An 11,807-nucleotide genomic window follows, 5' to 3' on the forward strand; every position below is an offset into this window, starting at 1 on the left:
GTGCCCGGCTCTGTTTTACCCGCTGCAGCATCGGTCCTCACACGACGTGTCATTGATGTCACGCCGGCCACATTTGTCTGCGCAAGACTTTTATCCCGCTGCTGTCGGAGTGCCAAGACAACAAGGCAGCTGAGAACATATAGCATCTGCTCTGGCATACCCGAAACGTACTCAAAGACGCGATCGCTCACGACAGCAGTACCACGTAATACTTTTTGGCTCTGCGCGAGTGTCATGACGGCGGCGGGAGAGGCAGGCGAAGTATTGCCCGGGACCGCGCCAGCGCGTGTGATGCCACTACCGCTGCGACGCTGCGGGGTTTCTTCATTCCGCACCTCACCTCGTTTGATTGCCTCATCACGAGCCTCTTTCTGGGCTGTGTGGACAAGGCGGCGGGACATGGAAGCCACTTGGCGAACATCACCGGAGTATTCGTGGACGGCTTTCTTGGCAATGTACGCTATCAACGCCGGACTCAACTGCACCTGCATCCGTTCCTTCTCCGTGAAATCTACATTGGCCACAATCCTTGTACAGATGCGCTCCAACGTCTGTGCGCTATACGCCTCAAAAGGAAGCTCCTTCAGTAGCATGTACGGGACATGTACCAACTCGCGTTGATTGGAGATGAAGACGAGGGCCAGTTGTGATGCATGATCCACGGAAAGCGCGGCCAGTGCAGTTAACAGGCCACGGGCACCGGCTCGAACGTACTCCACCTCGTCTAGCGCCAGAACATGGAGCGGTACTTTCAACACGCATTTTTTCAAAGCCGTGGGTTCTGTGACATGTTCGACGGCGGAATCCCGCAGGAGAAGTTTCCGTGCCGCTTCAGCGGCCACACCACGACGCTTATATGCGGTGACATGCCGTGGAAGTGCTTCAATTTCACTCAACAAATTCCGCGACGACGCATCGAGACGAGGCTGGGCCACACGAAAGCAGCTGGCAATGGCATCACACAGCTGCTGCGACGTCATATCGGCACAGTTGACATAATGGCATTGTATGCGACGGTCGGCTTCCAACAGCCGCAGTGTGGCGGCCGGCAGTAGGGAAGACGAAGAAACGAAATCGCCTTCCGGTGATGCGTCCCTGGCGCCAACTGAAATTCGACCATTCGCAGCGCCTTCCAAATTGTCCACGGCGTCTTCACTCTCATTTTCACCGCGACGTCGTTTAATCGGTTTCCGCTTCACGATCGCTGGGGAAGGCGAGTTATCGTGACTGCTGTGACTCTTACTTCTGCCGCTTCCACAGCTGCCGCGTCCTCCCGCGCTTGCCCGTCCGACTATCTTGTCACATGCCATCGGACGGTGTGAGACACATCGCATCGCACGAAGAATTGTTGAGGTCTTACCGCAGCCACAGGCGCCAAATACAAAAAGTGACCTGCAGTGCGACATCCGTAATCGCTCCTCAATGAATGCATGAACGGCGTTGTACTCCTGTTCCCGTTCCAACAGCGGTGCCTTCTCCATTATCGCTTTCTTAAGATATAAATCTCTATTTGACCAATGTAGACGTTATTAAATGATATTTCTCCCTGTCCCTGCTGTATGCCTGGCAGTGTTGTTGTTGTTGTTGTTTTCTTCCCTGTCTATCCCCTCCCTCCCCTGTAAATGTATCGACGTATAATGACACTTCTGGCCGTCTCTATGCACAATAAATAAATAAATAAATAAATAAATAAATAAATATTTATATATATACCGATCTATGTTTTCTGTAGATATGCGTCTATTGTAACTCTCTATGCAGTGTCTAGTCTATATTTATATATGCGTTGTATTCACCTCAATGTCTCCTTTTTTTTTTTTTTGTGTTTGTTTGTGTGTTTGTGTGTGTGTGCTGTCATGGAAAAAAAAAAAAGAAGAAGAAAGGAAAAGAGGAGTGAATGGCAGCGTCGCACGGGAAAACGTTAAGGCATGCAGGCAACAAAAAGGAAAAAAAAACAAGAACTGCAACTCCCACACACACACACACACAGAGAGTCTCTTATTTTGCATTTTGCTCTCGATTCCGCGTTTCCCAAGGCAATACATACGGCTGCGCTTAATTGTTGTTCACTCCCCTCTTCTTCCGGTTGTTGGTTTCAAAGGGAAAACTCAATTCTTTTTTTTCTCTTCTTTTCCTTTTTTTTTTCTTTTTTTCTTTTTAATGCGTCTTCAAAAAAGAAAAGAAAGAAAGAAAGAAAGGAGCCAAAACAGACACAATGTATGAGCACCCCCCATAAATAACGCCTTGGCGCCTCATTTTATTACACGTATGTAAACACACACAAAAAAAAAAAAAAGAAGGGGGTAAAGAAAAAAATATATATTTATTTATATATACAGTGCGTGTGGGAAGGGGAAAGAAGCAGAGAGATGAATAATAAAAAAAAAAAGGGGGGGGGCCATGCACACTCCTCTGTGTGTGTGTGTGTGTGCCACAGGCCCGGTCATTCTCCAGAGCATTTCAACTCACGCACGCAGTCAACCGCCCATTCCTCCTCCTCCTCCTCCTCTGCGCTGGAAGTATAAATTCCCGCAACTTTCCCCTCCCCCTCCTCCACACCGCCCCACTGGAAGGGGCTGAAAAGGGCGGTGTGTGGCACGCAGCAACAAAACAAGAAAACATTCACGCATCACCCCTCCTTCCAAATGTCATCTCAATTTTTTATTTTTTTTTTTTTTTTTTTTGCTGTTTTGTGCTTTCTTCTCCTTTTCCTCTTCCTCATATTGACGCCCTTTTTTTTTTTTTTCTTTATCTTTCTCTCTCTTTTAAAAGATCGTCAGTGCCGCAAACACGGCGTAAAACAGAAACATGGGGTAGAGAACAAGATACCGCTGCTTTTCCATGGAAAGTCCATTCACAAACATCGCTGTGGCGCACCACGCGGACCAGAGTACAATCAACAGCGCCGGTGGCAGCATCGTTTTACCAATGTATCCGAACAACCAGTACGCAAATGACTGAAAAATAGCCAAAATGACGTTTGGAATGAGACAGTACCCCAGGGCACTAATAACAAACTGCAACGCAACACCGTGGTCCGTCATCAGTGAAAGAAGGAACTTCACAAAGACAATCCCAAGAACAGAATGGCCATAAATGGTGCTGAACTCCAATTTTCCTTGTAAAGATAATAGAAAGGCAAGAGTAATGGCAAAGACGATGGGTCCAGCAAGGTCCATGTCTTCTACTGCTTCCAATGCCATGGCCCGAAAGGGGTTTAGAACCGCCAAGGCCTTACAACGTATTTGGTGGGGAAAAATACCTAACTCCTCCAATAACGGGACGTCATCCTCGGGGTAGCCAAATCGCTGCTGATAAAGCGGAACAGACTCTTGCCGTGTGCTACTTGCAAATGCATCGTGGGGCAAAATTACATTTAACAACGATGCCACAAACCCGGTACGTGGAGACTGTGACGGTGGCACTCCGGCCGAGGATGGTTGTTGGTACGGTTTTTGTTGCTGTTGTTGTGGTTGTTGGTGTGGTTGTGATTGATTAAAAGGCTGAGGTGCATGCAATGCGCTCTCATGGAAAGCGGGTGCCGGTGATGCCATCATCGTGACTGAAAAGGAGTTTGGTTGTTGTAAAAAGGGTTTCGATACTACCGATGGTAGAGGTGATTCTTTCCTCGTAGCATAATGCCCAAAGGAGGGACTGTTATTTGTACTACTTGTGGCCGACATTCTACCAAAGGCCTTTGGTGAAGCGCATGAATCCCTCCTCGAGGTGGTCGGCGTCACGACGCCAATCGACATGACATGTGAATGTGAGCCCTGCTGCGATTCATGTGTTCTCTGGGAGCTCTCCTCGCCATTAAAGAACTGACTACTAGTGATATGTGTGTTATATCCTGTCTGCACTCTCGCTGGCATGCCTGCAGGATCCACGTAGACACCTCCACCACCACCACCTCCTCCTCCTCCTCCTCCAACATCAACACCGTTTGTGTAGGGCTGATAGAAAAAGCCATCTGGTTGCGTTTGATACTGTTGATGCGGTGGCAACGGCAAAGAAGGAGTCAACGGGTTCTGTTGGTTTTGATAAGGGGGTGGCTGCTGTGAATAGTGCATGATACCTGAAGTTACTAAGAATACCCTTTAAAAGCTGCACAACACGCACAAGACACAAAGAAAGGGGTTCAATTTAAGGCGTACACAAGCAACAAAAAAGAGAGGCGGTAATTGTATAGACCCAATGGTACCCGCATGAATGGCATGCACAGACACATGTGAAAAAAAACAGCGGAAGACTCACCCGAGCACATCGCTCTTCCTTTCTCTCTCGCTCGCTCTCTTTCCTTCCCTCCCGCCCCATCTCTCTCCCCACTTTTTACCGCATTCCTTGCATTGCCTGTTATACAGATCCACCCGCACCGTGCCTGTTAACACCCTCTGTCCCTCCTCTTTTTGCTGCACCGGCGTCATGTTTTGGGGGAAAATGGCGCCATCCATTCGTTTCGTCACGCCCTTCAGTCCAACTCGGCGGTACCGCCAGCCTCCACGGCCCTAACGGCGTCGCATGTCCCCCTCTCATTCCCAACGCCACCACGCTCCGTGGCATGACGTTTATGCCTATTCACGGGCCCCCTATTCCCTGCGCCGCTACTCGCACGCTCCTCAAAGAGGGAAATCCCTTTCGTAATCCCCACGCGTGCGATGGCTGCCAACCCCTTGGAAATCGCCACTGTGAGAATGAGCTGCAGGACGCCGGAAAGAAGCGGTAACGGGCCAAAAAACAGCAAGACGGTGCAATATCCAGCGACAATACCAACTAAGAAAGAAGGCAACTGCCTCAACAGAACCTGCGGGGCGTACCGCAGCACACTTGCGCTAAGTTCCCAAGTCCCAAACATTCCCTCCGACTTCTGTCCCCTTCTCGGCAGTTAAATGTTAATGGGACCACTATGCTTTCCCCAACTCAACACACACACACACACACACACACACAGTGAGAGAGGTTCTATCAGCCCGCTTTGCAAAAGAAAACAGTCACCCCGAACAAAATACAAAATGTACATCACGCATGCGAAGAAAATAAGACACAGAAGCAATAAAAACAAAAAAGAAAAACGAGAAAAGTGAAATACCTTACAAGAGGTACATAAAAAAAGGTACACGCATGACCGCACACACACACACACACACACAAACACACGTAAAACAATAGAGAGAGACAGAGAGGCAGACGCTCCCACACCCTGCCACTCATTCATCCCCCATCATCCTCCACTGCCACCCGCGCGCTGTCCCGCATCTGAAACACAAGCCAATCCATCGCCTCACGTACTCCAGAACCATCCAACGCACTCACCTCCGCCAAACGCATGATTTTCTTTCCAATACCGCTTGTCCCCACAGCGTCGACACCGTTAGAAGAGTGATCACTAATGGAAGTGGACCCAAACACTTCACCTGCACCACCAGCATTTAACTCACAATGGGACTCAACATTTGTAGCACCATTTTTATACGACTCGTGCATAAGGGCCAAATCGACTAGCCCAAGGGCTTCCTGCATCTCGGCAAGAGGGCAGTGACCCATGACATCTGCCTTATTAGAGAGAATCAACAGCGGCGCGTCTGTCAGGTGTGGATGACTAAATACCGCACGCAACACCGCTGCATTCCGCGCGTATGCCTTTCGCTGGGAGCTTCGCCGTTTTTCTTCCATCAGCCGAAGCGTCAACACGTCGGTCTTCTCCGAATCGCTAAATGGAGCATCGACTATGGATGTCACCATCCCGCATGGGGAAAAAGTGGAGCTCAAACGTCCTACATCCAAGGAACTCATATGTGACTGCACGGAGGGGGTAGCGGCTTGATCGCCAAAAGGTACACCAGACACCACAGAGGTGGAAGCATTTCCCGTAGCAGTAAAACTCATGGCATCTTCACTCGCCCCTATCGTACTATCCACCACAAAGATGACACCATGACAAGGAGCAAAATAATTTGCCCAAAGTGTCTGCATTGAGCCACCCACATCCCACAACGTAAGTCGTGTTGTGACTGGTGTGAATGAACCATGAGACATGCTCGACGAGGCAGAGTGAATAGACCCGGAACGGTAAGCATCGCCATCTTTTTCCAAAGAAAAACTTCCCCGACTACAAGAGACATAAATTCTTGGCGGAATGGTGCGATGTGTAATGCGATACATATTTAACCCTACGGTGGGACGAATGCGTTTGTTTTTCATGACACTCATTGGCGCCGGTGTGGGGATGGAACTTCCCCCGCCCGACCCCGTCTGTGAGGCATTATTACTGTTCGTTGCGTATATACACTTCATCTGTTCTTGAAGCGTGGTCTTGCCGGAGGATTCAAGACCAATAATAAGAACTTTGTACGTTCGATCCGAAAAAAGCGAGTTGTACAAACCCCAAGCAAATGTAAACATAAGACAGTAATTTCCCTCCCTCCCTCTCTCTCTCTCACTCTCTCTTTTTTTTTTGCTGTTGATGTTGTTTGATTTGTCTCTTTCCCACCCAACCACTCAATCGATCGATAGGGTCTCCTACTCACCGCTACAAAAAAAGCAGACAAAATAAAAAATTGAGACAATCGTACAAGTAGATAAACACATCGACAGAGAGAAAGAGAAAAAGGGAAAGAGAGAAAAACAAACAAAAAAAAAAATGATCCGTCACAATGATAATGGCGGGAATGAACGAAGAGTTAAAAAGGGAAAAAATAAGAGGGGGAGAGAAGGAAAAATAAAAACAAAGACGGCCTTTCCAAATCTATGGGTTCCCCCAGTAGTCATAGTAGTGCCTTTGCTTAGCTATAGAGGGATTGATTTGGCACTTTTTGGCGCCTGATGTCGCTTGTGATCCCCTCTTCGCCAGTAGTGTTGGTCGTGGGTTAAGAAGCAATGAGGCCTCCCAGGTTAACAGGCATCGCTGGGCGTAAGTCAGCTCCGAAAAGGAAAAGGGAAGCTGCACAAGAGGTGCCTTTGCTTCTGCATCCACGTGGCTCTCGTCCTTCAGTCCATTTGGCTCTGATGAAATGGCATCTTCGTTTACATGCTCAACTTTAACAAGAGTCTCCGAGGCAGTAATCATATCATGAGACTGTGCCGTAGAAGGCTCTCGCTTAGTGACTGAGATCTGCTGTTCCTCTCCGTTTTCCCCATTTTCCTCAAAGATGGAAGCAATGTTGTTTTTTGCTGCTCTTTCCGCCATGTTGGTTTTCTCTTCCTCTGTCGTTCCTGCCTCCTCCCCCATGTCTAATCCGGTGCGTGGCAAAAACAAATCGGGAGCGGATGTATGATAATAACGAAAAAGCTGCATCAACGCCGGATGCATGCCATGAAGTATCTTTGCATTATCGTTCCTGGTATTTGAGAGAACATTGTGGCATCCCACCTCAGCCTTCACCTCAGAATTCCTGGTTGGACATGCCGTAAGAAGATCAGCGTAGTTAGAATCATTTGCCATCCGTTTATTAATTCGTTCTACTATAAGGTTAAGAAACGACACAGAAGCAGATCCCTTTTCTGCTGTTGTTGAGGTCACCTCGGTGAAATCAGTACTATTTTCAGAGGGAGGAAGACGCCTTCGTGTTAAGCGAATCGGACGCCAAACATCTTCGATGTTCGCTGAACGAGAAGATCGATGTGGCCGTTCAATCGGTGGAGTGTCCTCTCCAGCATGCGTCGCGGCAACGTGGGACTTCTCTTGTGCGGTGGACTCTAATGCCGTTGCGACGGACGATGAAGATGCTGCCGTGGGTGGTTGTGTTGTTGTTGGCTCAATTTGTGCCGTGGGTACAGTAACTTTCTTCGCAACGGGTGTCTGCACTATCGACTTTCCCTTGGAATTTTGTGCCTGCTTGGACGCCGACGCCGTTCGGTTGCTCGTTACAGTAGATGCTCCGATAGCCTTCGGAGCCCCCGTTGATTTCTCCGCTTCGCTTGGCTTCTCACCATTTATGCCTTCCTCCAGACGGCGTCGGCGGCAAAGACGATTACTAACTGGAAGCGGACTTGTGCGAGTCGGATCAAGGCGACTACGTGGCCGCTTTTTTGCCCCGTCCCCCTTTTCTCCCGCAGCTGTTGTCGTGGCATCATTCCCCGTCGTCTGTGGCAATTGTGCATCTTCGCTTTGGCCATGCAACTTCGTCCACACCGTCTCTTCCTCCGGCTTCGGTGAGGCAGTGGCCGCCTCATTCCTCTCTTCCTTTTGTCCCTGGGACTGCACAAAAACCGGGCCTGACAGGAGACTTTTCTTTGGCCGCTGCTCCGCGAGTAATTCGTAGTAAAAATGACGGACAAGAATCACCAAAGAGTCACGCCGCATTGGTCCTGTATAATGATGCAAAGCTGCTACATCCATGTTTCGTCCAACCACCCACCATGAAAAGGCTAAGTCTTTGGAGTTAAACCGATCTAACACGACGCCTCGGCTAAGAAGGGACTGATAGTATGCCACGATAGCGTCCACAATCGCACACGAAAATTTTACAACACCAGAAACAGTTTGACAAGCATTACGCCCTTCATTTATATGTTCATTACCCTCCTCACATGTGGTGACAACTCCAGTAACAGGCTCGGGTGGACGGGGGGCTGGGGTTGTCATGGCATCACTCATCGGACGCCTTAATGGTGTGGCCCCCGCATCAAATGCCTCTTGATGGGTCCCTTGCGACTTAATTCCACCGTTGTCTAATGTGCCACCACCTTCTCCAGTCGCCGTATTTAACTCACCTTGTTGCTGCCCCGAATCAACTGACGGAGAGCAGTTCAAAGGCATAGAGGGAGTTTGCAAAAATCTTTTGACAGAAGATGACTTTCTCACTTCCTCGCTATGAGAAAAACTACTTCGGCTACCACTGTTGCCACCACCGTGTGGAAAGGCAGTCATGCGTCCTGGTGACGTCAATGAAGTGAAGGATTTAGGGCCGAAGAATAAAATTCTCGCTGTGTCAATAGCACAACCTTCCTCGGTATCGCATGTCCTTGCATCCGGTCCTGCCTTTGGCAACAGGAGGAGATTTTTCGCCCGAAGAATATTTATCGGCTCCACAGGTAGTAGTGTATCTGCATGGTAAGAGCGCAGTCGCTGAATGGTGTTAAGGGCGATGAAGTCGCGACAACGATCATCTTTCCATGGATCCATCCGCGATACATCTGAGGCGTCATTTACACCATGCAGAAGCCGTGCTTGTCGCTGCATGAATTGTCTTTCCCCTATCTTTTGATCTTTTTCCCGTCCTCCCTCCCTTTTTTATATAAATAAAATAAAATAAAATAAAATAAAAACGGCATTGAAGAAATCTTCATTTTCTTTTCTTTTCATTTCTTTCTTCATCGTTTGTGGTCGCAGAAACATTCCACACACACACACACAAAAAAAAAAAAAAAAAAAAAAAAAAAATTGAAAGGGAGAGGGGGGAAGGGAATTGAGAGAGAGGAGTGAGATCTCGCCGCCGCCTTCTTCTCTGACCGCGCAGAATGGAAGATGTCACCCAGCGTGGCCTCGGCTATTTGCGTGGCATTTCGTTCCCCATTTATGGGGCAGGTACATTTAATAAAGGAGGGCCTCCGTCCGGTTCCTCGTCAAGCATCCCAAACGCATGAACACTCTCCTGCCCTGTCTCCTCCTCGCAACGGTGCGTGGGACGTCCCTGTCAGCATGGCTCATTCATGGTGCACTAAGAGTGGTAGGAATGCCGTAAAAGAAGAAAGCACAAAAAAAAAAGAGAGAGAGAGAGACATCGAAGGAGGAGGGTGTGGAGAAGGCATTCCATGTGTACACATATCAACAGATAAACAGAAGCCTCCAGCAGGGAACGGGAGGGAAATCCAAATGGAATCCAAACAAAACAACAAAATTAATCGTTCGTTGAATAATCGCGTGCAAACACACACACACATACATACAAATACATACACACGCATAAAACTATGAGTCAAAATTGAAATTAAACAAAATTTCGTTCTTCGTTCATCTTTCATTTTCTCTTTTTTTCTCTTTTTTTTTTTTTTTTTAATTTTCGGACCTCCGTTTGTATTTTGTTTTTCATTTTTCCCATCACAGAAATTGCATGACCACATTGTAGGAAATATACGCGTCATTTATGACTCACGGCTGCGCCTACTCTCTTATTTCTCTCCCCCCACCCCCTTTTTTTATTTTTTTTTTTTTTTATTTCTTTGCATCATGTCCCCTTTCTCTCTCTCTCTCTCTCTGAAGCGTGTGCACACGTTGCTGTGTGGCTGCTGGTGGAAGGGAGGAGGGGGGGGGGAAAAGAAAAAAGAAAAAAAAACATGTCAGGCCGCACATTGCAACGGTACAATTCACAAACAACAGCCACAAACAAACAAACAAAAAATTTTTTCCACTTCCCGCACTATTAACATTTACTCCTACATAAATGCGCTTAAAAGCAAAACCAAAACCAAAAAAAAAAAAAAAAAAAAAAAGATTTGAACATTTATATACGTACATATAAATATAAATATAAATATGTATATAAATGTATATAAATGCATGTACATACAAACTATTATTATTGTACTCATTATGATTATTATTATTAAGGCCCTTCTACAAGAATGTATACATCGTTCTGTAAGTAGAAATAAAAATAAAAATAAAATAAAAAAAAAGGATGTATCATACATACAAATAATCTAAAACAACAAAAGCAAAAAAAAAGAAAAGAAAAAAACAATGAATATTCGCCTGGACCACTGGCTGGATTCTGAAATTATACATGAATAAAACAGAAAAAAAAAAAAAAAAAAAAAAAAAAAAAACGGTGTAAGATAAGAGGCGGGGGCTTCGCCACATACACAATTTTTGCTCCAAAAGTATATACATTTTGTTGGTCACTGCAGTGACACACGACAATCTATACGGCTTTGAATTACTTTTTACTTAAAAAGTCGGAAACTCTGGGATATTTCAGCCACAATGACCTGCCGCTCCCCCATTACATTAGACACACTTAAGCATAGATGTATGCTATTCACGTGGACTGACAGGGTATGCCGCCTTGCCAGCACAAAACAAATCAAGATGTTTGGTTTCCCATGTCCCTTTTAGTGAGCATTCTCCTCCCCTCTGATTGGTGGATCCAACTCATTCGGTTCGTCCATATTGTTGAATCACCGCCAACTTTCCCTGTTGCTGCTCCCACAAACGCACGTATGGACTGCCGCCATCCACCAACACATCGTTGTTATCAACGCGGGGCGTGTCAACCCGCAAGCGGCACCACCGCACCCTCCTAGTAATAGAATACATTCCTGTCGCCCACAAAACGCCCAGTCTGCGAGGCGCCGTTTGTGCTGCGGTGCATTGGATGCGCCCATGTGGAAACTAGAGCCGGTCCCCACGGTGCGTTATGAAAGGACATATGCGTTGGCGGGCCTGCGGCGGTGGGCCCCATTCGGGCATGAGAAACGCTTCCCCGTCGTCGACGCTGACGGTACAGCGCGTCGCGTTGATCAGGGCTGGTTCGCACCGCGGGCAGTAGCGAGTAAATGGATTGCTGCGCATGGAGCTGCGGCGATGAAGTTCGAGAGGTCGCCAGCCTTGTCACAACCTCGGCCAATCGTCGGTGAGACACAGACGGAGCCGCCTCTCCAGTGGGTCTTTGCACCAGCGTGTTTGCAGCTCCTCGCGGCGTCACATGCTGCTGAACATTTTTATTATTATGGTACGGGTGTGTTCCTTCTTGCTGCTGTCGCACCGGTGGGAGCTTGGACGACTCCATTTTGGCAGGCGACACTCTCTCGGGACGCAGGCGTAGCACCGGCCGCGGTAACAGCACCGCGGGATCACTCCACGAAGGAAC

General features: G+C 47.7%; 5 protein-coding genes across 5 annotated transcripts, besides 29 other annotated features; all 5 read right to left on the reverse strand.

Moving 5' to 3' along the window:
- Nucleotides 1-1,032: a sequence feature (heterozygous, Esmeraldo-like haplotype).
- On the reverse strand, nt 1-1,481 carry Tc00.1047053507939.14 (hypothetical protein, conserved; the record flags this gene model as incomplete). The annotated part of the gene is made up of 1 exon (XM_801765.1): nt 1-1,481. A coding segment is annotated over one exon (1,481 nt), but the record flags the coding sequence as incomplete, so codon positions are not given.
- Nucleotides 1,033-1,351: a sequence feature (areas merged during assembly that could not be assigned to a particular haplotype. This can correspond to areas where the two haplotypes were merged or to regions with more than two copies in the genome that were merged during assembly.).
- Nucleotides 1,352-1,579: a sequence feature (heterozygous, non-Esmeraldo-like haplotype).
- Nucleotides 1,580-1,845: a sequence feature (areas merged during assembly that could not be assigned to a particular haplotype. This can correspond to areas where the two haplotypes were merged or to regions with more than two copies in the genome that were merged during assembly.).
- Nucleotides 1,665-1,700: a microsatellite.
- Nucleotides 1,846-11,807: a sequence feature (heterozygous, Esmeraldo-like haplotype).
- Nucleotides 2,113-2,159: a sequence feature (T-rich).
- Nucleotides 2,171-2,198: a microsatellite.
- Nucleotides 2,310-2,336: a sequence feature (AT_rich).
- Nucleotides 2,490-2,509: a microsatellite.
- Nucleotides 2,658-2,684: a microsatellite.
- Nucleotides 2,766-3,872, reverse strand: Tc00.1047053507939.30 (hypothetical protein, conserved; the record flags this gene model as incomplete). Its single annotated transcript, XM_801761.1, has 1 exon — nt 2,766-3,872. The coding sequence occupies one exon, from the start codon at nt 3,870-3,872 to the stop codon at nt 2,766-2,768; it is 1,107 nt and encodes a 368-aa protein (XP_806854.1).
- Nucleotides 3,452-3,489: a microsatellite.
- Nucleotides 3,895-3,929: a microsatellite.
- Nucleotides 4,264-4,323: a sequence feature (CT-rich).
- Nucleotides 4,921-4,947: a microsatellite.
- Nucleotides 5,126-5,154: a microsatellite.
- Tc00.1047053507939.40 (hypothetical protein, conserved) lies at nt 5,209-6,399 on the reverse strand (the record flags this gene model as incomplete). The annotated part of the gene is made up of 1 exon (XM_801762.1): nt 5,209-6,399. One exon carries the CDS (start codon nt 6,397-6,399, stop codon nt 5,209-5,211), a length of 1,191 nt encoding a protein of 396 aa, XP_806855.1.
- Nucleotides 6,412-6,444: a microsatellite.
- Nucleotides 6,590-6,638: a sequence feature (A-rich).
- Nucleotides 6,743-9,178, reverse strand: Tc00.1047053507939.50 (hypothetical protein, conserved; the record flags this gene model as incomplete). Its single annotated transcript, XM_801763.1, has 1 exon — nt 6,743-9,178. The coding sequence occupies one exon, from the start codon at nt 9,176-9,178 to the stop codon at nt 6,743-6,745; it is 2,436 nt and encodes an 811-aa protein (XP_806856.1).
- Nucleotides 9,236-9,263: a microsatellite.
- Nucleotides 9,352-9,379: a microsatellite.
- Nucleotides 9,866-9,902: a microsatellite.
- Nucleotides 9,960-9,993: a microsatellite.
- Nucleotides 10,130-10,160: a microsatellite.
- Nucleotides 10,406-10,428: a microsatellite.
- Nucleotides 10,441-10,506: a microsatellite.
- Nucleotides 10,508-10,544: a microsatellite.
- Nucleotides 10,579-10,614: a microsatellite.
- Nucleotides 10,641-10,679: a sequence feature (A-rich).
- Nucleotides 10,728-10,764: a microsatellite.
- Tc00.1047053507939.70 (uncharacterized protein) lies at nt 11,238-11,807 on the reverse strand (the record flags this gene model as incomplete). Its single annotated transcript, XM_801764.1, has 1 exon — nt 11,238-11,807. A coding segment is annotated over one exon (570 nt), but the record flags the coding sequence as incomplete, so codon positions are not given.

The sequence above is a fragment of the Trypanosoma cruzi genome, genomic scaffold, assembly GCF_000209065.1.
Source record: "Trypanosoma cruzi strain CL Brener 1047053516561 genomic scaffold, whole genome shotgun sequence".
NCBI lineage: Eukaryota > Euglenozoa > Kinetoplastea > Trypanosomatida > Trypanosomatidae > Trypanosoma > Trypanosoma cruzi.